At 47.1% G+C, this 21,926-nt stretch overlaps 2 protein-coding genes across 7 annotated transcripts in view; both read left to right on the top strand.

Moving 5' to 3' along the window:
• Positions 1-5,611, top strand: part of TMTC1 (transmembrane O-mannosyltransferase targeting cadherins 1) — a 148,193-nt gene extending 142,582 nt beyond the window's left edge. Inside the window, exons 19-20 of the mRNA XM_084528443.1 lie at positions 178-255; positions 1,003-5,611. Of these exons, the coding sequence (XP_084384569.1) occupies positions 178-255; positions 1,003-1,143 (219 nt within the window). The 3' untranslated portion in view covers positions 1,144-5,611. The remainder of the gene's footprint in view (positions 1-177; positions 256-1,002) is intronic.
• Positions 5,612-7,295: 1,684 nt separating this feature from the next.
• The window catches only part of OVCH1 (ovochymase 1), a 37,943-nt gene continuing 23,312 nt past the window's right edge, over positions 7,296-21,926 (top strand). For 3 of the 6 annotated variants that reach the window (XM_084516828.1, XM_084516825.1, XM_084516826.1), the window contains exons 1-13: positions 7,301-7,424; positions 8,849-8,965; positions 9,883-10,001; positions 10,729-10,826; positions 13,403-13,575; positions 15,033-15,128; positions 16,169-16,323; positions 16,828-17,020; positions 17,932-18,052; positions 18,657-18,790; positions 19,652-19,792; positions 19,965-20,095; positions 21,090-21,183. In XM_084516828.1, the coding sequence (XP_084372954.1) occupies positions 7,373-7,424; positions 8,849-8,965; positions 9,883-10,001; positions 10,729-10,826; positions 13,403-13,575; positions 15,033-15,128; positions 16,169-16,323; positions 16,828-17,020; positions 17,932-18,052; positions 18,657-18,790; positions 19,652-19,792; positions 19,965-20,095; positions 21,090-21,183 (1,624 nt within the window). In that variant the 5' untranslated portion in view covers positions 7,301-7,372. Of the gene's footprint in view, positions 7,425-8,848; positions 8,966-9,882; positions 10,002-10,728; positions 10,827-13,402; positions 13,576-15,032; positions 15,129-16,168; positions 16,324-16,827; positions 17,021-17,931; positions 18,053-18,656; positions 18,791-19,651; positions 19,793-19,964; positions 20,096-21,089; positions 21,184-21,926 lie in introns of all 6 variants that reach the window. The other 3 variants (XM_084516829.1, XM_084516827.1, XM_084516830.1) reach the window with 2 other exon arrangements.

The raw sequence follows: 21,926 nt of genomic DNA, 5'->3' as shown, positions 1-21,926 counted from the left end.
ATCTGTCACGTCTACTGCAAAGACGCTGCAATTTAGTGTGTGCACTGTGTATGAGAAGAATTTGAAATTATATTTTAAAGGGATTTAGAGGGAGAGGAAAGTTAGTTTCTGGTTTTAGAAACTGGTTTTGTTTGTAGACCGAGACTCTTAACCTAAAAATGTTTTGTATTTATGTAGAGCTATAAACGGGCTGTGGAGCTCAACCCAGACCAAGCGCAGGCCTGGATGAATATGGGAGGCATTGAGCACATCAAGGTATGACAACACTGTGTTTCCTCAAGCTGTCAGCTACCGAGACTGCTACTTAGGACAGCAAGCTAAACTTGTTTCAGACTGCCAAGAGTGCAGCTCTGGTCAGGTTTATGACCAGTAAGAGTCCCCAGCATATTTTATTCAAAAAGGAGGAAAGTCTATTCCACTCCAGATAAATTTTTCCATCCAGGTTGCTTGGGAATATGTAAATCCCATATTTTTAAGAGGGCAGGCTACAAGGAACAACCTGCCCATCTCTAAAGTTTTCCTACATGAATTGTTGACCTGCCTTAGAAAAATGTCACTGTGAGTCAACCTTTAAAATTCCTTTCTACCTAATAAATTTAATAAAAATGTCTAATGCAGAATGCTGGCATAAAATTATGGAAATAGATGGGTAGCCCTGTGGCTTCTTACCTTTTTGAATAATTTAGGATATCATTATGATTTGGGTCCTAAGGAGTCACATTGTGTGACTTCCTCAAGGTATCCTGTTTCTGAGTAAAATTAACTCTTCTGATACAACATAATAGAAAAATGTAAATCTATTTTGTGCCATATGTGTTGGTTCGAGTTTACGCTAACAGTACTTGGTGACCCATTTCATAATAAAGAAGTATTCTCATTATTTAATAATGTCAAGTTTTATAGACATTTTTCCCTTCGTAGTATGGTCTTCACCGCTGCCAAGCAATGAACTTTTGATGTCAGAGAATGTAAAATGAGATCTCTCACTCATTTTCTTTGTAGGGAAACTACATCACTGCCCGTGCCTACTATGAGACAGCTTTGCAGCTGGTTCCAAACAGCAAGTTGCTGAAGGAGAATCTGGCCAAATTGGATCGCTTAGAAAAACGGTTTCAGGAAGTCCAGGAGAAAGATCAGACATAGCATTCAGTCACACCAGTGGAAGGAAACTCGTGCTCCTTGGAGAAGAATGCGGTGGAAGCCTATTGCTTGAAGTGATGCTGAAGGAACTTTGACAGGACTCAGAATTATGGAAGGCAAATTGTGAATGCATGCTTGTTTGACCAAAGTTACAGGAGGCACTCAGTTCCTGCGGGACGTGCTGGAGAACAAATGGAAACCTTCCGTTATTCAAGATTTATGTTTAGGCTGAACCCATTTTAATCACACCAGGAGTGTGGGTGGGACATAAAACTCCAATATCACGGTTATCACTGGGGAAGCCATGGAGACAAAGCACTCATTCATTGCAGCGGGGTGAAGTAGCGTCTCCTGTTACTCAAACAGTCTCACCTTGTCCACAGAAAGTACCACTGATGGGCTTCATTGCAAGTGTTGCCAGATCCATCTGAGCCAGGAAAGATTGTCCTAATGGTCACATAAAAAGGTTTTAAGGGGTTGATGGTGAGGAAGAGGTGGCCATTCATACAGCTCTAAATGTGATTTGAAAATGATTCTAAAGAAAGGGAAAATAGTATCTGAATATCACCCTAGCAGGATAATTGTACAAGTAGGACAAAAGATCCTTTGAGCGAAAACCTCAGCTGAATGTTTTACTCATAAGATAGTCATTTTGTAATAATTCCGGTTCATGATATGAATATTGTCAAAAATCATATAGCTTTACCCTTTTCTCTCTCCCTGCAGGCCAAATAATTATTACTCTGAAAAAAATGGAAGTATCTAAAGGCAGTGGGAAACTCTAGGATTACTTGTCTTCCTGTCCAGTCTCCAGTAAAAACAAAATAAGACAAAAAACATCTAATCTGATTGGTGTAGGAGGTAATTTAAAGCTACAGAGAGATTAGGGATGATTTGGTAGGCTGGGAAGGTACTAAGGAGGTTTTTTTATGGGTGTGCAGGGACCAAGCCCACTCATTATGGTGATAACACTGACAAAACACTTTGTCAAAGTGTTCTCACCCCCTCCCACAAAAGATACAGAAAATGAGCTCTAGCTGATCAGTCATAAATCTGTATTTTTTTAAAAACCGAAGTGGGAAAACAAGTTCTCTGCAGAATTGGGGCTTTTATTTTTGAGCTTTATTTATTTAACTTATAGTCAAATAATTAATATATTGTCTCTGGTTTGTACAAATTGGGCAGTGTCATTCGCAGCTGGCCACATGGCTGGCCATTGGGACTTGCATTTTTGAAGTAAGAAAAGTGCAGCAGCACGAAGGTTCCCCCAATGCTATTTCTAAAGCAAATGGCTGCTTCATTTAAAAAGCCTAGTGTCTTGCTGCAGTTGTTGGTCAAATTTTTGACATACAGCAGCTGTGTTTGGTGCTGAGAGGGAGGCCAGACTGGCAAAGGCATCTGCTCAGCCAGAGTCTGAGTGCCAGCTGGAGCCATGGTGAGGCTGGACTTGTGGGGTACCAGTCCCTCCAGCCACCTAAGGCCAAGGCCCAGTTAATCAGCCTTGTGTCTGCAGCTGGGCAGAGGCTGGCTTCTCAGGTTTGTGGGAGGGAGAGACCTTCAGTGGGGGAAGGTGCTGACAAATTTCTGGGCTCTTCCCTTCAAACCAGCTCCATTAATTCCAAGGGAGCAGCTGGGTCCCAGGCAGTTCTTTTCCTGGTGGATTTTCCCTTCTCTGTTCAGCTGCATACTTTCCTTTTGGAGGCTGAAGGTAGGTTTGAGGGCTTGGGGCTGGATCAGCAGCTCTTGTCCTGTTGCACAGCTTTTAAAGCCATAGGCTTACTGACCCAACATTTCTGCAGGTTCCCAGTGCACGTGCTCCACAGGGCACCTTGCATGGAGTAGCTTTGCACAGCCCAGACACTGCCAGACTGGTAAGGAGGAGATGGGGTCCCTGTGGGATGCTGTGTGGTTAGGGGAGATACGTCTCATTTAAAAAGTATATCAGCTATAAAGTTTGTCTCATAAAGATATATTAAATAAATACTATATATTCTACAAGCCACACGGCAGTGTGGCTTGAAATTGTGGCCGATGACACATATTTTTTCAACTATAAAGGAAGTTGTATTTTTTATAGCAATGCTTTGTGAGGGAGGTGACTTGGTTTTGTGTTTTAACTTTGGCTTAAAGCTTCGTTTGTCTTTCCCGAGAGAGCTGGTACAAATGATTGTCTCATTCTTGTCCTAGAATCCAATCAAAACCGTCTTGGCCTCCGAAACCTGGCACATGTGTATGATCAAGCTTTGGGTGCCCCCTCCCAGATCCTGGGAAAGGATTACCATTTTTGTATTGCTGTCTTACTTGCAGAATGTAGAAAGATGATACCAACATTCCAGTGAGGGACGTAGTTTGGTTGGAAGACATGTCATATATTCATCCACTCTCCTGAAATAGGCTGGTATCATATCCACGTAGGATAATCCCAGCTGAACTGGGTTATGTTTATATGATGAAAGGCTGACTCTCTACATTTCGGAGCTGGGTTTATGGTAGCTATGCAGAGAGGAGCACTCATTAATGAACCCTGTGTTCCTGAACCGGCACTTTATACCCCATCTATGCAGGATGATGGTCTGTAAGTTGGCAGAATATTTGGAGAATGATGCAGGCCATGAGCTACCAAAGCAGTTAAACCTTCGTGAAGTTTGGATCTGACTCCCTGTCTCATTGGTTTCTGTGCTAAAATGCTGTGTTTGTTCAGGACATTAATCTTGTGAAAGATTTATTGTAGGTAAAGCAGAGCAATGGAATGTAACATGAAATGGGTTACCTCCACCAAAAGGGAATGCTATTGTGAAAGATAAATAGAGCAACTTACCTTGTGATAAACTGGATATTATCCAAATTAATCATAGGGAATATCCTCTTCCTCTAGCATTGCGTGGCTCATAAAATAATCAATTATAAATACATTGTTTTCTGCCAACTGCACTGTATGGTTAGCAAAGATTACAAATTAATAAATGGCTGAAGCTCTACATAGTGGAGGAGACTTCATTCTTTGCGTAAGTTGCATTGGCTAAACTTCAATGCTCACCAATATTAAAGTGGAGAATTAACTCAGAATTGGTTAGACAGGGCTCCTGTGTACTCACTGTGCATTTTAATCCTGAATGAAAAACATAGTAATTGTGTTGCCTTTTCCTTTCCCCATGAATAACATTTTCAGCTGATGGATTTTGTTTTATTTTATTGCTTATTGAAGGTCCAGCATTCTTTTCTTCCATTCCTTTTCCATCCCTCAGGATAAATGATGCGGGGTGGGGTTGGGTGTATTTTCTGTCTGTCATAGACTGCTTGGACTAGATTTTCCTAAAAATGTACAGGCAACTTGTCTTGGCCAAACAGTAAGCGAATGCAGCAGCGAAAATGACCTTCATTCCAGAGGTCTCAGCGAGGACGGGGTGTGTGAGCATGCACGTGGGTGTAAGAAGTCTTAAGACAAAAAATGCAAAATAAAGAGCCTAACTTGCAGGGGAGACTGGACACCATTTAAACTGTTTAAAAACACATCTCAGCCTCTCAAAAGTTATGGAAACCAGGGCAAAGATGGTATACAATATCTGGTTAAGGAAGGTAATTGTCATTCCAATTTTAATGATTAGGCCATTTAGAATATAAGTATATGATTTTTTGCCCCATCTGTCCTCCAGACCAGTGAAACAATTCGTATGTGCTTAAGTCTCCTAAAACTATATGTGCATTAAATTGACCAAATGCTCAATTTCAATTTTTCATATATTGAAATTATGTACAATCTTTGGAAAAAAATAGCTCTTACAAGTTTTTTTTTTCCACCAACTTTCAGTCTCATGCAGCAATTTCAAAATGCACCATTTTTGTTTTCATGTACATTTAAACCCAGCAGCAGCAAAACTATATATATACATATAAAAAAAATAAAAATAAAAAAAAAAAAAAAAAGGGAAAAAAAAAGAAAAAAAGGCAAATGTGCTTGGCATTCACTAGTGTTTCAGTGTGGCAAAGTTGCTTCAGATAATCTCAATAACTTTGTGCAAAAGCTCATTGCCATGTTTGTACTGACTTGCTGAAATTTTTCTTCTGGAAAATACCCCCCGTGGTATCCTCTGTAAAAGTTACGGCTTCCACAACTGTATTACTGTAGAAATCTCTGCCTGAAGTGGATGTCACGCTGCGTGTTCCTATCATGTGGGAGTTGTTTGCATTGGCTGTTGTTCATATGGTTCTTATTTCTGTATCTAATTTTTTAAATCAGTTGTGCATATCTTTTTAAAAATTAAGAAAACAGCCCATGGATTACAAATCTTTTAAAAATAAATTCACACTTAGCAGCAGCTGGATGTGTGTCAGTGGTACAGGAATTTGCAAAGTCTTTGCTTTTTTCACTGTGGGATTTATGGCTAGATTTCACATAAAGGAGTTATGCTTGAAGTCTTTGCAAAAGAAAATGTATGTAAATGTCTATTTTATATAAAAAGTAAGAAAAGTATGTGGCGTGTCTGGTTTTATTCTGTTGGCTGTGAGGTCAGTCTGTTCCTTAGGACCAGCCATGAATAAGTTCCTCTGGATGCGGAAAGACACAAGTTTCTTACTCTTATTCCTGTTGCCTTACATTTTACTCCTCAAGGAGTCCAGCTGATTGCTCACATAGGAGCAACTATACAGCACATGTATTTGAGTCTGGCCATATAAAATTATTAGAGTAAGCATTTTTTTGGAGCCTGAACATGGGAAAAGATGAGGGCTGATGCTTGCACATTGTCTTGATGATTTGGACTTGTTATGCTGTCCGTGTTGGGCTTTATACATCTGTCGGAAATGTATCGAACAAAGTTAAGCCTGTAGACTGTAAAGAGAAAAAAAGAACAGAAAGGATGAAGAAACTCTTTTTGTTCTAATTCCCCTTTTCCTGGCAGATGTCCCCAGGTGCTCCTGCATGCTTCCCTGGGGCTTGGGTTCTCTCAGGGGATACATGATGTTGATGAACACATCTGTCGGAAATGGACCAGGAAGAAAATTGAAAGCCCTGACCACAAGGCATAGTGTTTCCTGACATCCTGGTGTGTGCAAAGCCCTCTGTAGCGTGAAGGGGAATTGCACGCTCACTTTGAAGACAGCCTGTACGCCCTGGGGTTCTCCCACATCCAGGCAGTGCAGGATTTTATAACGGAGCTTGCTACCCAGTGCCCCGCTGCCCAGGTTCTCCTTTGTTCAGGTGCTCGTTATGCTGCAGAAATGAGATGTACCGCCAGCTCATAGCCCTGATCCTCCCCTGTGGAGCAGCGTGTGGATTGTCTCTCTCCAAAAGAACAAGGAATACAGCACGGTGGTAACATCTCCCTCTGCTGCTTGCAGAAATAGTTGGCCATCACTTTTATTACCCGAGGAAGGGAGGCTCCAGCTGCCCGCTGGCCTGCAGGGGGGCAGGCAGGGCCGTGCAGCCCCCAGACTGTTCAGCAGCTCCTGTGATGGGCTGGAGACACCTAAGATACTGCCAGAGATACTGCTGTGGGTGACCCTGGGGCCCTGCCTGCCTGGAGGCACTGCAGCACCCTGGGGCTCTGCAGTTCCTGGCCCAAGAATAAAAGGCAGCTCTGTGCCCTGTTTGCTCTCACAGCATGTGGATAGTGGTCCTCCCTGTAAAAAAGATCAGGTTTCATACTCAGGGCAGCTGCCTGAAGCCTCCCTGTAAGCCCCAATGACAAGAAGCTGGTGGATGTTTCCGACAGCTCTCTTGATGCCCTCTGGGTTAGGAGATGCAAACATACCTCCATGCCTTACAAACACAGCTATCAGCCCCATGTCTCCTGACACCCCACACTGCTCTTCTCAGTCCCGCAGCTCCTGCCCAGCCTGGGCAAGGAGGCAGGGAGCCCATGGGGTGAAGATCCTGGCTGCATCACCCTTGTCTGCACTAGCTGTCCCCTGCAAAACCAAGAGAGACTTGCTTCAAACTGCAAGGGCTGAGGCAACTCCAGGGCTGGTGATGATGGTGAGGGAGATGTTGGGCCCTGACACTGTCCCTGGTGGCCCACCACAAACAGGAGAGCCCAGGGAGCTGGTGATCTCCAGTGAGACATAGCTGGAGAGCCTCCAAACCCACCTGGTTTGCAGCTTCACCTGCCAAAACTGATTGGCCCCCTCCACTATTAAAGGGGCTTGTTAATTTGGGGAGGGGGAGAGCTGGTTGTCTGGTGTGTGGTAGAGTACAGCCTGGCTCAAGGCCTGGGCATCAGGCACTTCTTGGGCCATGGTGGGAACAGGGCTCTTTTTGCTGCTGGTGGTGTTTCTTGCTCAGTGTGGTGAGTCCCATGCGTGGGCTGGGGGACAGGGACTGCTGGGGGTCTGCCACAGCGTGGGGCTAGAGCAGTAAGCCCCGGTGTGATGTACTTCCGTATCAAAAAAAAGTGAATGTACCCAGTTAGTTTTCATAAGCCATCCTGGGGCTTGCTGTGCTCACCTCTGGACTGCTTGGACTGCTGGGACTGGAAGGCTTTCTTACCCTCTACATCTAGCCATGGTGGTTGCCATGGCTAACTGGTGGCCCTGGGGCAGTCTGGTTGGAGAAGTGTCTGGGAGAGCACTAAACAGCAGCATGTTCTCAAACCCTTCTGAGCTGTCCTCATGGATATCTATATCTCCTTGTCTGCTCCCACTTATAAAAACTATTTCAGGAATGCTTTTAGGTAAGAGAGGGAAAATAAGCACAGGGCAGGCTGTGAAGGGGGTCGTGTTGGGCAGAAAGATGGTGATCTTCAAGTAATTTGCTCCTGGTAATGAAGCTAGTGCTGAAAAGATCTGCCCAGCTGGAGCAGGAATAGGAAAATGAGCTAGCTGCTGTTCCTCCCATCCTGGTCCAGTATGATGCTGGTCCTTCTGTTGCTAATGTTGTTTATTTCCCCCCCACACCCCGATCCAAGGGAACAGTGTTTTCTCCATCATTTACCTCCCTGATAAAGTCTATTATTTTCTACTTCAGCAGTAGTCTTGCTGCTATAGCAATAATCACCACGGTCTCTTGTTGGGAAAGCCAGTCAGCAGCAGGGGCTAGGGAGAGCTTGGTCCAGGTCAATGGCTTAGAAAATTGTATCTGATTTTGTGACTGAGCTTTCTCTGGTAATAAATGCTCTGAGGCCAACTGTGGAGGCTGGGAAGTGACATGGGAATACGGTAAAATGTTGTATAAAAAGGCAGGGGGAGAGAGGCTGGGCGGCATGCAGCAGCAAGGAGCTCCGAGCCCTGCAGAGCCATGATACAGCAGGAGTTGTGTGAGGATCTCCACAGCCTCATGGTGCTGCTGAGGTGGCTGTGTGGGCAGAGGAAAAAGACATGGGTTTCTTGGTTCACTGTCACTCAGACAGGGTGGTGTGAGAGCTTGGGGGGCTCTCTAGTACCTGTGGTGGGAAGGTTAAGCAAGGAGCCTTCAAGACTACACATGGTCAAAGCAAAAGGGAGGGCTAGAGGGGTGGTGCTCTGGTGGGTAGTAGCATTCTGGATCTAGGCCCAGTCTGCTGGTGACTCCAGGGAGTTACTCCAGGCTCTTGCCAGGGCAAACATGGTGCAAATACCTCCCAAACCATGAGCACTGTGTTGTTTATGTTTGAATGGCTGAGAAAGGAACTTGTATCCTGGCCTGGGAGGGGCAGGGGACCCCTCCTATTGGCTTGTTACCACAAGAAACACATGGGACAGGAGAGGTCAATAGCATGATTTTTGGCTGGTGCAGACACAGGCCAGGTGAAGGGTGTGGAGGAAGAGCTGCCATCCCCTCCTCAGCGAAGGAGCCAGAAACCTGAAGCTATCCCTCTTCCAAAACCACCCAGCCTGCAGCAGCAGACCTCAGGTACAAACATTTACAGTCAGTTCCTTCTCTTTGTGCCCCAAGTGCTCTGTGGTGGCCCCTCAGGTGTGACCTGTGCTGTGATGACCATGTTCTGCATGGGAAGAGTGCTCCCCAACCTCCTCCACCCAGCTGGTGGGCTGGGCAGCATGCACATTACACCCAGCTGGGTGAGGAGTGCTGTTTTTTTTCCCTTTATGCTTCTTCCCAGGAACCATGGGATTGCCACACATCTATCTCCAACTGCACAGCTCAATGAAGCATCTAAAACTTAATCAGACCCAGCCATCCCTGGCTGGCCTCAGCTCTAAGTCAAACTTTCCCTAGGCTCCTTGTCCACATTTCTAAGGCGCAATTGGTGCCAAAAGCAACGTGAGAAAGCTTTGTCTCCTTGCAATGTGTTTCAGGCAGAAGCCAAGACTAAGCGCTGGGCCAGCTCGATTCAGAGATGAGATCTTTCATGATGACTTTAGTTGCTCTGGTTAAGCGCTGCGGGGCACTGCTTAGATATGGAACCTTTGAAATAATCAGCTTTGAATAAACTCAGGCAGCATCATTATAATCTGTTGCACTTGTTACTTTTTTTTTTTAAGTCCCAATTGCATTTTGTTAAGCATAACTAGACTACTGGATGAAATCTAAATTTGCTTTTTTATGACTGTGCACACATTTTGAAAGCACCTCACAGGATACCTTAGCTTTGCACACATCAGCTTCTCATCAGTAAATGCAGGTTGTGTCTTTTCATTTACCTCTATAAAATTGCCTTCAGCTTGAAGCACAGGCTGGAGTCAGAAAAACTGTGACACCTGGCATTTGTCCCATTAATTCCCCACCTGCCAGAAGCATTTGAGGTGATGCAATTGAGCTTGTGGGGGCTGCCTCACTGCAAAGCACTCTTGTTTCTGTCCTCACTGCAGGTCTGAAATGTGGACTTCGTCCCATTGATCTGGAAAGCCCGGAGGATGTTCTGCCACTGGGGTTCTTCTCTCGGATTGTTGGAGGAAGAGAGTCGGTGCCTGGGGGACAGCCCTGGCAGGTCTGAGTGGCAATGTGTTCCCTCCTTCATGGGGAAGGGGGAGGAGAAGCTGGAGTAAGCTTTCTTTCCTCCTCAAGTCATTGAACACTGCTTGCTCAGGAGTGGAAGCTGCACTAAAAAAAAAAAAAATAAAAAAAATCCCTCTTGCCTGCTTTTTCAGGCTGTTTGCCTCTAGAAGTGGGGAAGAATGAGCTGATCTAATGGTTAAGAAAAGATCTCTGGCTGGTGTGAGCTGATGCAGCTGCAGAGCTTTTGTGGGTCTGATGGGTTGTGTGGTACAGGCTTTGCAGGGGCAGGCAGGATGAACAGACACTTCTGTGGTGCCCTGCTACAGCGGGAAGTTGGCATTTATCACCTCCCTCTTCCCAAAACCCAGTCCCTACACATGCAGCAGCTTGGAGTTGTATGTGGGTAGTAGTGTGAAGGGTAGCCAGGTCCTTTAGGAGGAGAGTGCAGTGTGCTGGGATCAGGTGGATGCCTCTGGATCCCTGGCTAGTGTCAAGCTCTGGGGATGCTCTTGCAGTAGTATTAAAGAGGAGTGGGACTTCTGGCCCATCTTCTCTCTCTTGGGGTGCTCCAGGGTTTTGTTCCTCTCAAATACTGCTGGGGCTGAAGGCCTAGGGTCAGCAGACACTTGGAAGTGACTTACCTGGGATGATCTTTGGCCTCATTTTGGTAAGAAACAGGAGTCACCTCATCTGAAACATATCTGACCCTTTCTTTGAAGGTGTCCCTGAAACTGGGCCGTTTCCATATCTGTGGCGGCAGTCTGGTCCGAGAAGACGTGGTTATTACTGCTGCTCACTGCGTGGTCAACCTGGAGCAGTAAGTCCCCTGTACTCCTGAAATGCCTCACAACTTGGGCTCCTGTTGTGACAGTGAGGGGGTTCCTGGGCCCAGGTGTGGGACCTGCTGGTCAGGGAGGGCAGAAGAGACACCTGTGGGGCTGAGAGGGACCAGTGCTCTGCCAAGGCTCCATGGGAGGTGTCACTATGGGGCCATGGGCCTGTGAGTGATTTGTGCAACCCCCAGCACCGTGCTTGCCCCCATTGGGGCTCTGCATGCTTGTCCCCAGAGCCTGAGGAGAGGGTTCCTCAGGACAGGGAGTCTGCAACCCAAATTCAGATGTCCTGTTCAGTGCAAATGCTATATATTTGGGTGGGGAAAAAACAGAGTAGCCAAAAGGCTTTAGTGATGCGAGTCCCATGCGTGTCACCACAGCACAGTGTCAGAGTGACCTTACTGGGCCTGCTGCAGAGTAATACCCACTGCTACCAGGGTGTGGGAGATCTGTGCCACCACAATTCCTTTTAAATGCCTGTATTGATGATTTTAAGAGCTCTGTCTCTAAAAGACTCTGCTGGCCTGAGCAAGCACCCAGAGAAGCGTTTCTGAGGCAGAAGGAGCAGCAGTGTGAAGCTTCCTGGTAAAAGCAGCCCTGGCATCTGTCCTATTTCTCATAGCAGTCACTGGCTTCTGTACTTCTAATGCAAGACCAACTTTACAGGTCATGCTAAAGACCTCTTAATGGGCAGGGACAATGGTACGTGACACCTTTGCCAGCCCTTTTACAATCTATTGTACTGCAGTGGCAGGCCAGTCAGTTTCACATCTGTTTTTTACTGAACTTTAGCATCACTTCTGAGGACTGATGTTGAATAATGACAAAGTTGCTGTGGTATAAAAATTTTAATGGGCAAGATTAACCTTGATAACAAGACACCTGCTTGGTCCTTTATGCAGTGAGAAACTAGCTGGTGCTTCTACTCTCAACAGTTATGCTGCTAATGCTGTTCCTGTGTTCCCGTCTACTGTGGGATTTGCACTGCCAGGCAGTTCTGGGTGCCAGAAATTGCTGGGAAATGCAGCAACTTTCCAGTTTCGGTAAACAGTCCCTGGAGATTAATGAACCTACTGACACAGCTCAGATGTCTGGGAGTGATTAGACAATGAGAGGAAGGGCTTTCCTAGGTGAAAATATAGATATATCTTAATCTACTGGACAACACTGAAGCAAAGGCTTGCACTGAACACCTCCACCCCCTAATTCCCCCAATGCTTTGATTCTGAAGGCTTGGTGCTACACTTGAAGGCGGGCAGCTTTAATGTGTGTACCTGCCAGGCTGCCTGGATTTGCCACCTCTGAGGGCTGCGTGGCTGAAATAGCACAGTGTAATTCACAGCAGTCAGACTTTCATGAAGGGCTATAATGCCATGGAGATTGTAGAGGAGATTGAGGGCAGGTGGTTCAAAAAACCCACAAAACTACTATAAATCAGGAATAAATAGGCTTCAAAGCTCTTGTCTGAGCACTGAGGTTTTTTGGACTCCCAGGTGAACATAGGCTGGGGAAAAGGGGCGGTCAGTCCAGGTCTGAGTTTTGTCCTGTTTCATAGTGCTGGCAGACCTTTTAATTAGCCCTAATTGTGAAGATCTCAAGACAAGCTTGCTGCTGTGTTGTACCCTGCACTGTGGGTTTGTAATGAGATGCTGGCAGCTGAAGCAAAGATGAGATGTGTGGCCCCTATGGGTATTCCTGGTGGTGCCCACTGCTAGGTCTTTGAGCCCAGTTCACATGTCCCATCAAGGGCAATACTGTCCCACCCCGCAGCTTTCAGTGCACTTGCTGAAGTACCAGAGGTGCAGTTTCTCTGCTGTCCCTCTAGTTATTGGGTATGACAGCTCTGATAGCATAACTACCTAATTGCTAAAAGACATACTAAATGGCTTTGACTATGCTGGAGCTGATTGCTCTAAGTTTAACTGTGACAATATATTGCTTATAAAATATGCAGAAAATTGTAATGGGCATACAGTTGTCTAGCATTAATTTAATCCATGTGTGGCTGCCTGAAAACATCGTACAGCTCTTAAATGCCTGCCTCTGTTCATCTCCTGAATGCACAGATAACAAAACTAGGATGGAGGATTTATGGGGCCAAAACTACTCTGGCATTTGGTTCCCATTGCTTTTGAGGCTCGTCATGTGCTTTTAGGATCCTGGGCTGCAGGTAACAAGGGCTGTGCTTTGTGTTTCAGGGCTGAAACCAGTGGGGAGGTTGGGTGAGGCCCAAGGCAACAGATACTGTCCTTTTTCCTGTCCAGGCTGGCTGCAGAGGAATCTGCTGGGACAACTTCTGGCAGCTCTGTGCTGGCTGGGTACAAACAGTGGCTTGATGGATAACAGATGAAACAAGCCTGTTCATCCATTTAAAAGTCCATCTTTTCCAACTGGAGATCAGTGAATCCTCTGTGTGGCTGCTGAAGTGAAGTCAGCCCAGCTGGAAGCCCAGTTCCCAGTCCAGTGCAGGAGCGTGCTGCAGGGTTGCAGCACCCATGCCTGACTGGGACCTTGCAGCCTTCTCCCACATCATGTTGGCACTTTTTTTTTTTCCTATCAGGAAACTCCTGAAGAGCCTGGTGGTGACAGTGGGGGAGCATCACCTCCAGCGGGTGGACAGGCAGGAGCAGAGCATCCCTGTCTTGCATGTGTTCATCCACCCTGGGTTCAACCGGCTGCACTACATGGACTGTGATGTGGCTGTGCTGCACCTGCAGCACCCAGCCCGCCTTGGTAAGTGGGAGCCCTGGGGGTAGAGGCAATGTAGTGAAAGTCCCTTTGGTTTTGCCTTTAATTCTCATCAAAGTAACACAATCAGGTTAACTGTAGTCTAATCTGAAGGGACTTTGATTAATTGTCATGAAGTTTGGCCCTTGGGTCAGGGTCTGTGCTCTGAATATGCCCGTGTCTTCCTTGTGCACCTTGTGCACCAGATTTCCCTGTGTCTTTGTGCTCCCTTCATAGAAGTGGTATCAGTGATGCTTCCTCCAGCCCTGCTGTGCTGATGCTGGATCTTGGTGAGCTGCTGGAAAGCTGTCAGCTTCCTCTTGGCCGTGACCCATGGCTGTTTATTGGCAGTGGGCTGTGAGGGGCCTGCCCGCTGAGGTGCAGGCTGGATTAAAACCTGCTTGCTGTAAACACTTCTGCAGGCAAAGGCAAAGCCTCTGGAGATAATGTTAGGGCCTCAGCATTAGGAAAGTAGTGCAAATCTCCCTTCCTACACTCTTCAAAAGCAGTTCCCTGAGGGATTATATAGAGCTCTGCTGAGTTACAGCCAACTGGCCATGCCTGACTGTGACCATCAGATGGCAGATCAGCCAACATAAAATAACCTTCTGTCACTTCTCAGATCACTGGCTCGGATGCTGGTAGTCTCACGTTTTGCCTGTAATGGCAGGAATATAGGAAATAAGACCCAAGAAACATTTGTTTCAGGGCTCAGGCATCCTGACACTCAGTCAGTCTGAGGAAGGCTGCTTGAGGGCTGCCTCTGTGCCTGTACTGCAGCTAAATCGGTGTCTGTAGGCATAAACTGGGCTCAACATCATCCAAGCCCTATGGACAACCCTTGAAGAAATGACAGGGCTCCCTGCCAAGCCCTTCTGAAGGCTGAACGCTGCCAGTGCCCCTTCAAGGCAGCCAAGGAGAATTGTGATCCATTTCTCTGCTAATGACAAGGAAAATCTAGCCAATACATGCCTGGACTGTAATGAGATGAGCCCTTAAAGTTTCTAATGGCCTTCATACCTCCTTTTCTGATACTGATCAGCACTGGTCCTCACAGAAGAGAATGATATAAAGAATTCCCCAAGCACAGCCCTGTTCTCATGCTGTGTGAGACTGTAGAAGTAATGTGCTTTCCTCTTCCCCGTTCTTCCCTATCATGCTGTTCACCCTTTTCCTCTTTTGTCCCCTTCCCAAATATGCTTCTGCTTAAGTTAACATTTAGTGGCAGCTAGCTACCTCCCTGAACTTTCTGAATGTGCCCTGCCTCAGTACAAACCCATTCACACGTGATTAACTTCAGTTTGTATGTCTAGTTTATAACCCCAAAACGCTGCAGTCACACGTGGGTGAAGGGGAAGATATGAAACAGTGCCACAGGAAGGGTGCTGTTCGTACCTGTAAACCAGATGTGATCCTGGAAGCGCTGAGTTTGTGTGCTCATCTGTGCACCCTGTCCTCCACAGGGGACGAGGTCCAGCCGATCTGCCTTCCCCACAGGGATGAGGACTTTGAGGCTGGGATGCTGTGTGTGACAAGTGGCTGGGGCAAGGTGTCTGAGGGTGAGTAAACTGGCAGGGCCCTCTGGTCACAGCTGCAGGAAGGAAGGGTGGTGAATAGGGGAAAGGAGATGTTTTGTTCCAGAAATAGCAAGGCAAGAAAAGGTGACTCCTGTCAGGCGGAGAATTAAAGCACTCTGTTGCTCATCAGGGCTCCTCTGCTTGTCACTACCATCACCTGGTAGAGATGTGCAGATCAGCATTTTCCTGCAGCATGGGACCTTGGAGCTCATTAGCAAAGGTTGCACTCTGCGGTGCTGCTGTGCATATTCATGCACGTATATCAGAGCCTCCTGCAAGCAGAACTGTCCTTACAAGGTGCTACAAGAGTGGGAGTAGCTCCTTTGTACTTAATACATATCTCCTCCAGGTATCAGAAAACTGTTGTCTCAAAAGAATTGCAGTTGCTTGAGTTTTGGTACATTTTGATGGAGATGAAAATGCCTGAATAGATAGGTGCAGGAGTTGCTCTTGGTGATGCTTTCTCTGAAACCCTTCTCAGGAGCCCAGGGTGCAGTGAAACAGTTGCAGCAAGTGGCTGCTGCTTTCCCTCCCCAGCTCAGCTGCGTTTCTACATCCCCTGTGGTCTGAGGCTCATTCACAGTAGAGAACATGGACCTTTCCCCCATGCCCAAGCACACCCTCTCGCTGCCAAGGCTAGTCACCCATGCTAGCAGCTAGCTGAGGGCTTTGCCCTGGCCCTTGAAAGCCTCCAGCCTTGTAGTAGGGCACCTTGGAGAAGAAAGCATTGTCTTTTTGCCTGATCACCTGAGGACTGGCCTTTTCCAGCCCTGTTTTGGGGCACTCTTCTCTGCATTGGCGGGTGGCACACCAATGCATTACTTGCCTAGCTCCGTGTCTCTGCTAGGTGATCCCAAACTGCTTCAGGACATCACTGACCCAGGCAGGTGACCAGTGCTGGACCCCTGACTGCTTGTGCGGGGTGTTGGGAAGGGGTGGGTACAGCTCCCGGGGGATGAGGGTGCTGCCCAGAGGGACGAGCTGTCCTGTGGGTGCTGGACATGGCCTGGTTGCTCCCACAGGGGCCGGGGCGCTGGCTCCCGTCCTGCAGGAGGTGGAGCTGCCCCTCATCGACAGCCCGACCTGCAGTGCCCTGCTGAGGGCCATGGACCTGCCGCCCGTGCAGGGCTCCATGCTGTGTGCAGGATTTCCTGACGGCGGGAGGGATGCGTGCAAGGTAAGAACTCTTCCATACAGGCTCCTGCTGGGCAGCAGGCCCTGCCTGCCCATCTGTAAGCCTCTGGGGAGAGAGGGAGGCAGCAGTAGTGATGGTGCTGTCAGCTCTCTGCTGAGCAAGGGCTTTCCAAGGAGCTTCAGGATGACAAAGGCAGGAGGGATCTCCTGATGGTGGGATTTGGGGAGCGGGCGGGAGGCTGACGAGTGTTTGCTGTCTCGCCTGGTCCTGCCCTGTGCATTGCTAAAGGCAGGAGCTCCACCTCGGCATCCAAATACCCCCATCCTGATGAAACCAGGGGGGACCTCTGTGAATTGAGCAAGGGAGCCTGGCGTGGGCAGTGCTACCAGGAATCTGCAAAGAAGGCAGATCTCCCTTCTTCCTTGGGGTTTCCCTGTGATGGGAAGAAGCCAACAGGGCTGTGCTGTCTGCTGTGGTGGAGCTGACCTGTCATGCAGCAGCTCCAGCTTGCTGCTGCTGGCACAGGGCTCCTTTCCACCCCACCAGGGTGACTCTGGAGGGCCCCTTGCATGTCTGAGGACCGGTGGCACCTGGACGCTGGCTGGTGTGGTGTCCTGGGGGGTCGGTTGTGCCAGAGGATGGGATGCCAGCAGGAGAAGCACCACGGCCCGAGGCTCCCCAGGTGTCTTCTCCAGGGTGGCTGCACTCATGGACTTCATTGCCCAGCACATGGCAGCAGGTAGGTATGGCTACAAGTACCAGAAGGCTCTTTCCTCTTCTATCTGCTCAGCACCACAGGGATTCGTGTTGTCCTGCTGCTCCACCCACAGCACTTCTCTTTAGTTTCCAGCTGATGCAGCAGCAGCAAAGTTTGTAAACTCCCTTTGAGCACTAGCCAGCTCCAGACCCGAGCTGCTCTCGTGCTCCTGAAATGTCACACGGGAGTGATGAGGGTGTTGTCTCCTAATCACACAGCTTTGAATGCATGTGGGAAGAGGTGTGCTATATCGAGTGCAGCGATTGTAGCGGCTTATCACAGCTGCCTTTTAGAGCCAGGCACAGGTCTGGGCACACGCTCCCTGCAGGCCACTTGTATTTTCCTGTACGGATGATTACAGTGCTCATGCAAGTTATTAAGGAGATGCTGTTATTTCTGTCACAGCCATCAGAGCCGAGGTGTTGGTGCTAACTAATACCCAGCCCATTATGGCTTTGCTAGGGATCCTTAATGGTTGTGTGTTCAAAGAGGGGCTGTCTGCAGCTGAGGATGTGCCTTTTAATTGGGAACAATAACTGCAAGGAGTAGAAGCCACGTGGCTACAAAGCAGCTGCACAGGGCTCTGCAAAGCAGGGCTATCGGGATCCACATGGATCAAATGCCCATAGAAAATGAAGGACGGAACAAAACGCTGCTTAATTAAAAATAAGCTTGGAGCAGGCACGTCGGCTCTTAGCAGGGTGAATGAATGCAGGCCCAGTGTGTTGGCAGCACAAATCCTGAAGTGCTGGAGGCTTGTCAGTAGGATTTTGCGGAAGAAATTTAACTTTTGAGGCTACTTTCAACTCTGTCAAGCGCTTCTGATTTTAAAGAACTGCAGTGCCATAGCCTGTGCCTGGGCTGATAGTGCCACGATGCTTTTCTCTCCCTAGCTGCTGTGCCAAGCCCCCTTCCTGTGCCAGACCAGTGCAGTCCCCAAGGCACACTGGTTTTTGGAGAAAGCGGCCGTGTTTGGTACCCACAGTCTCCGGAGGATGACTACCCCAACAACAGGTATCTGCCAGGTACCCGCTGCAGCATTGCCCAGGGCTCAGAGGCACTGTCTGCTGCTGGCAGTGCCCAGCTCACAGCAGCTTGGTGTTCCCTGCAATGCAAATCCCTGGCTATGCTCACTGGGCAGGGTAGTGTTGCGAGGAGAAGACAAAATCTGTTTGTAACACAGATTCAGTCTGAGCCGTGCTCACAGAATGGTTGTGGCTGGCCAGAGATCTGTCGTGCCCTTTGTGGTGCAGCCGTATCTGTGTCAGCTCACACAAAGAAGCTTTCAGCTCTTGCAAGAGGCACAGAAATGAGATCAGCTGGGCTGGTGGTGCCATTAGCATTAACACAAAGCTGTTGCTACTGACCACTCTCCACCTAGCGCCAAAGGAATTCACAGCACTCTTCTGCTATTGATAACTCTCTTCTCAGATGATGACAATATGATAACAGATTTTTTTTAAAATAACATTACCAAGTGGAGTTGGTGACTTTGGTTGTCAGCTTCTGGTGCATGCTTGCAGGAAAATAGTTGCTGGAGGTTCCCAGCCCAAAGGGGGACTGACCAGGGCTAGGCTCAGCCAAGCAGATATGTGCCTTTACTATTGCTTGCTTCTAGCCTGTGCACCTGGAACATAACAGTGCCGGAAGAGAAAATCATCCTGATATACTTCACTAAATTAGATGTAGAGTACCGAGTTGGATGTGACTGTGACTACGTGTCCCTCTACTCAAGCAGAAGAGAGCTGATCAGTAAGTCTGGGTGCCTTAGAGATGTGAGGGGAACTGGGTATAATTTCTTTCATTCATTGAAATCATGAAGAACAGCAAATATGGCTTTGAGAAGCTTTTTTTGTGCTATGAATCTAACAAGGCAGAGGTGACCCCAAATGAAGTGGGACAGGTGGGACTGAGGGAAATGTTCATATTTGTGTTTGCTTCTAGTGTACTATGGTGGGCTGACATCTCTCAACAGCGTCTTTTAGCTGCACATAATTCTCTGTGCCCTGTCTGCCTTGTCTCCTATATACTTGTTTTGATCCTATGGGCCACAGGTAGCAGAGAAAACTGAGCGTTTAGCCTTGTTTGGCTGGTGCATATCCAGGTGACTTTCTGATGTGCTAGCACTGCCGGCAAGTGTGTTAGAGATGCCTCTCAGAAAGGCTACTTGTTTCAAAACTGGTTATATGGCACAGCAAGCATGCAGGTTACCAAGTAGTTGTAGAGGTGAGACCAAAACAGAAGGGACCCCATGTCCCTTTGTAAAGTGCTCTTAGTACTGAACTGATAAATATTTCAAGTAAATACTGACTACTTGTCCCCTCTTAGTACTAATGACCGTGTGCTAATAATAGCCTAACATCCCTAGTCCATGCAATTCATCCTCTAGAAATACTCGGTTGTTCATGCAGTTGTTTTGGATGAAGTCCCATCTCTCCATTTTTTTCTCTACAGCCTCTGAATAATTTATAGGTAATGAAGGCTGAACAGTCTCTCTGTTCAGTGTGAGACGAGACCTTCATAATGGGATCCAGCTTAATGAATCACTGCAAGATTTGCCTGAATAAATGTGTGCTCTCTTCACGCTTACCACCAAATCCTTGTCTCCCTCAGGCAAAGTCTGTGGGAACGTGTTCCCAGCCCCTCTGCTGATAGAGTCGGACCAGGCCACCATTACGTTTGTTTCTGATGGGAGCAATGCTGGCCGTGGGTTTGAACTCACCTTCACAGCTGTCCATAAGGAGTCTGAAGCAGGTGACCTTGCCTACGCTATAGAAACTCCTCTGCTCTCCTTTCTGACCCATTTAAAATGAAAAGCTATCCTTTGTGTGCCTGGCAACCTTAAAAATCTAGTTGTTGGTGTGGGTTTATTAAAAGCACTGTGTAATCCCAGCTGCCAAGCTGTCTCCTTCTCACTGTGTTGCAGGTTCAGGCTGTGGGAGTGTTGCAATGCTGGAGGAAGAGGGGAAGATTGATTCTGCAAACTACCCTGGCTTGTATCCCAGGAACACCAAGTGCCACTGGCTCATTGAGGCTCCGGTAGAGTATGCTGTAAAGGTAATAAAAGGAGAAACTGCACTTAAACCTTTGCACTGAGAACAGTTCAGAGGAGTGATTCAATAAAATCCTGCCAGAACATCTGTGACACGCAAGACTGTAAATTGTAAGGTTTCCAGGTCACTGACTCTTTACAGGGCATATTTTGTCAATTAGGCATCACCTCTGAACTTGTGTGCAGAGCTGCGGTGACTGTTGTAAGTGCTTCAGGTCTGCAGGCACCAATACTATCTCTGCATAGCTGTACCTTGAAGTGCAGCACGGAGTTCTGGGGGTAAAAGGGAGGTAGAGCTTATGTTGCAAACAGCCAGCTTTTTCCTCACGGTAGTGTCAATACCCCCAAGCTACTCCTTAGCCTTATACCAAGATGTTTGCTTCTTGTTGTGCATAGGCTGTGTGTAATAGCTCCCACTCATAGTAGCAGCATCTCTTTAGTTTCACTGCATGTCACTGTTAGTGTGCAGCAAGCATCCAGCTGATCACGTCCCACAGTGCCATCTTATATTGTTCAGAGAAGCAACTTTACTCCCCTGCTGCCTTGGCTAAGGGGTGGAAAGCTATATTAAACCTAGTGATGCTCAAGGGTATGAAAACATATTCTTTGGGTTGCTACTGCTCTGTTACTGTGAGAACGTGAGGTATGGATTAAAAACAAACCAAACAAATCACCCACTCTCCTTTCTTGAAAGAGAAGCTCTTGAAAGGGCATTCCACATGGAACACTGACCCTTCAAAAGTACAAAACAGCAGAAATCCCTGAAGGCAAAATGTAGGCTACATGCATCCTCTGTAGCCCTGCACATGGGGGAGCAGTCAGCATCATCATGGCAAGATGGCCCACAGGCTGTTTTGGTGCAAAGCATGACACCTTTGACAAGGAAAGCAATGCTCAAATTCCTAAACGTGACCTTTCTGCAGCTCCAGGTTAAGAAGGCTAAGTGCTTCAGCTATTACTTCACTCCTGATGTTTCCCACTTGCTTGTCCTCTTTGCAGCTGGAGTTTGAAGACTTTGCCCTTGAACTTAGCCCAGGCTGTATTTATGATGCAGTTACTGTTTACAGTGATGCAGAAGAGGAAAACCAGCTAGGTGAGCATGAATACTCTGTTTCAAATTAGAAAAAAGCTTTTTTTTTCTTCTGTCTTGCCCACCATGGCCAAGTGTACCGTTGGCACAGGAGATCCCATGTTCTGGTTGAAGCTACACATTTCCAAGGACACCAAGGCTGGTGTTGTGGAGCTGGGTGCAGGGCTGTGGCTCATGTCCTGCTGCAGAACCAGCAGAGCACACAAGCGTGCTGCTGGATCAGATCTCTGCTCTACGTTTCTATCCAAAGAGAGCAAGAGCAATTTTGCTATAAGATTCATTAAGAAGATAAATGTTTAAAGTAAGGCAGAGCGCAAGCATGGCTGTCTATTGATGTCTAATTCCACTGAAATGGACATGAATTCTTTATGAATTCAGCTAATTTTGTTGAGATTTCATTAATGAAAAATTGCTAACCTGAGGCATAACTTTCCAGTGCTTTCAGAAGGAAATATTTTTTCTAATTCTTCACTTTAAATCTGCTTCAGTTTTATCCATATAAAAATCTTTAGTGAAATACATGTTCTTAATTTTCTTTTCATGAACATCTGTATTTCCAGATGTTCTTCCTGCTTGGACTAAATGAAAGCATGTTGTAACACTCCAGCTTTTTAAAAAAAAAAAAAAAAAAAAATCCAGGCACCACACTTAGTTTAGCAGAGTATATCTATTAAGGTGAAAAGCAATGTGGTGCTCAGAAGTGAAGATATTTGAACTGGATTCTGGCTAACTCTTTATAGACCTGT

The sequence above is a fragment of the Aythya ferina genome (assembly GCF_964211825.1).
Source record: "Aythya ferina genome assembly, chromosome: 1".
NCBI lineage: Eukaryota > Metazoa > Chordata > Aves > Anseriformes > Anatidae > Aythya > Aythya ferina.
The sequence above is the reverse complement of the archived record's forward strand: the minus strand, read 5'-3'. Positions and strand labels throughout refer to the sequence as shown.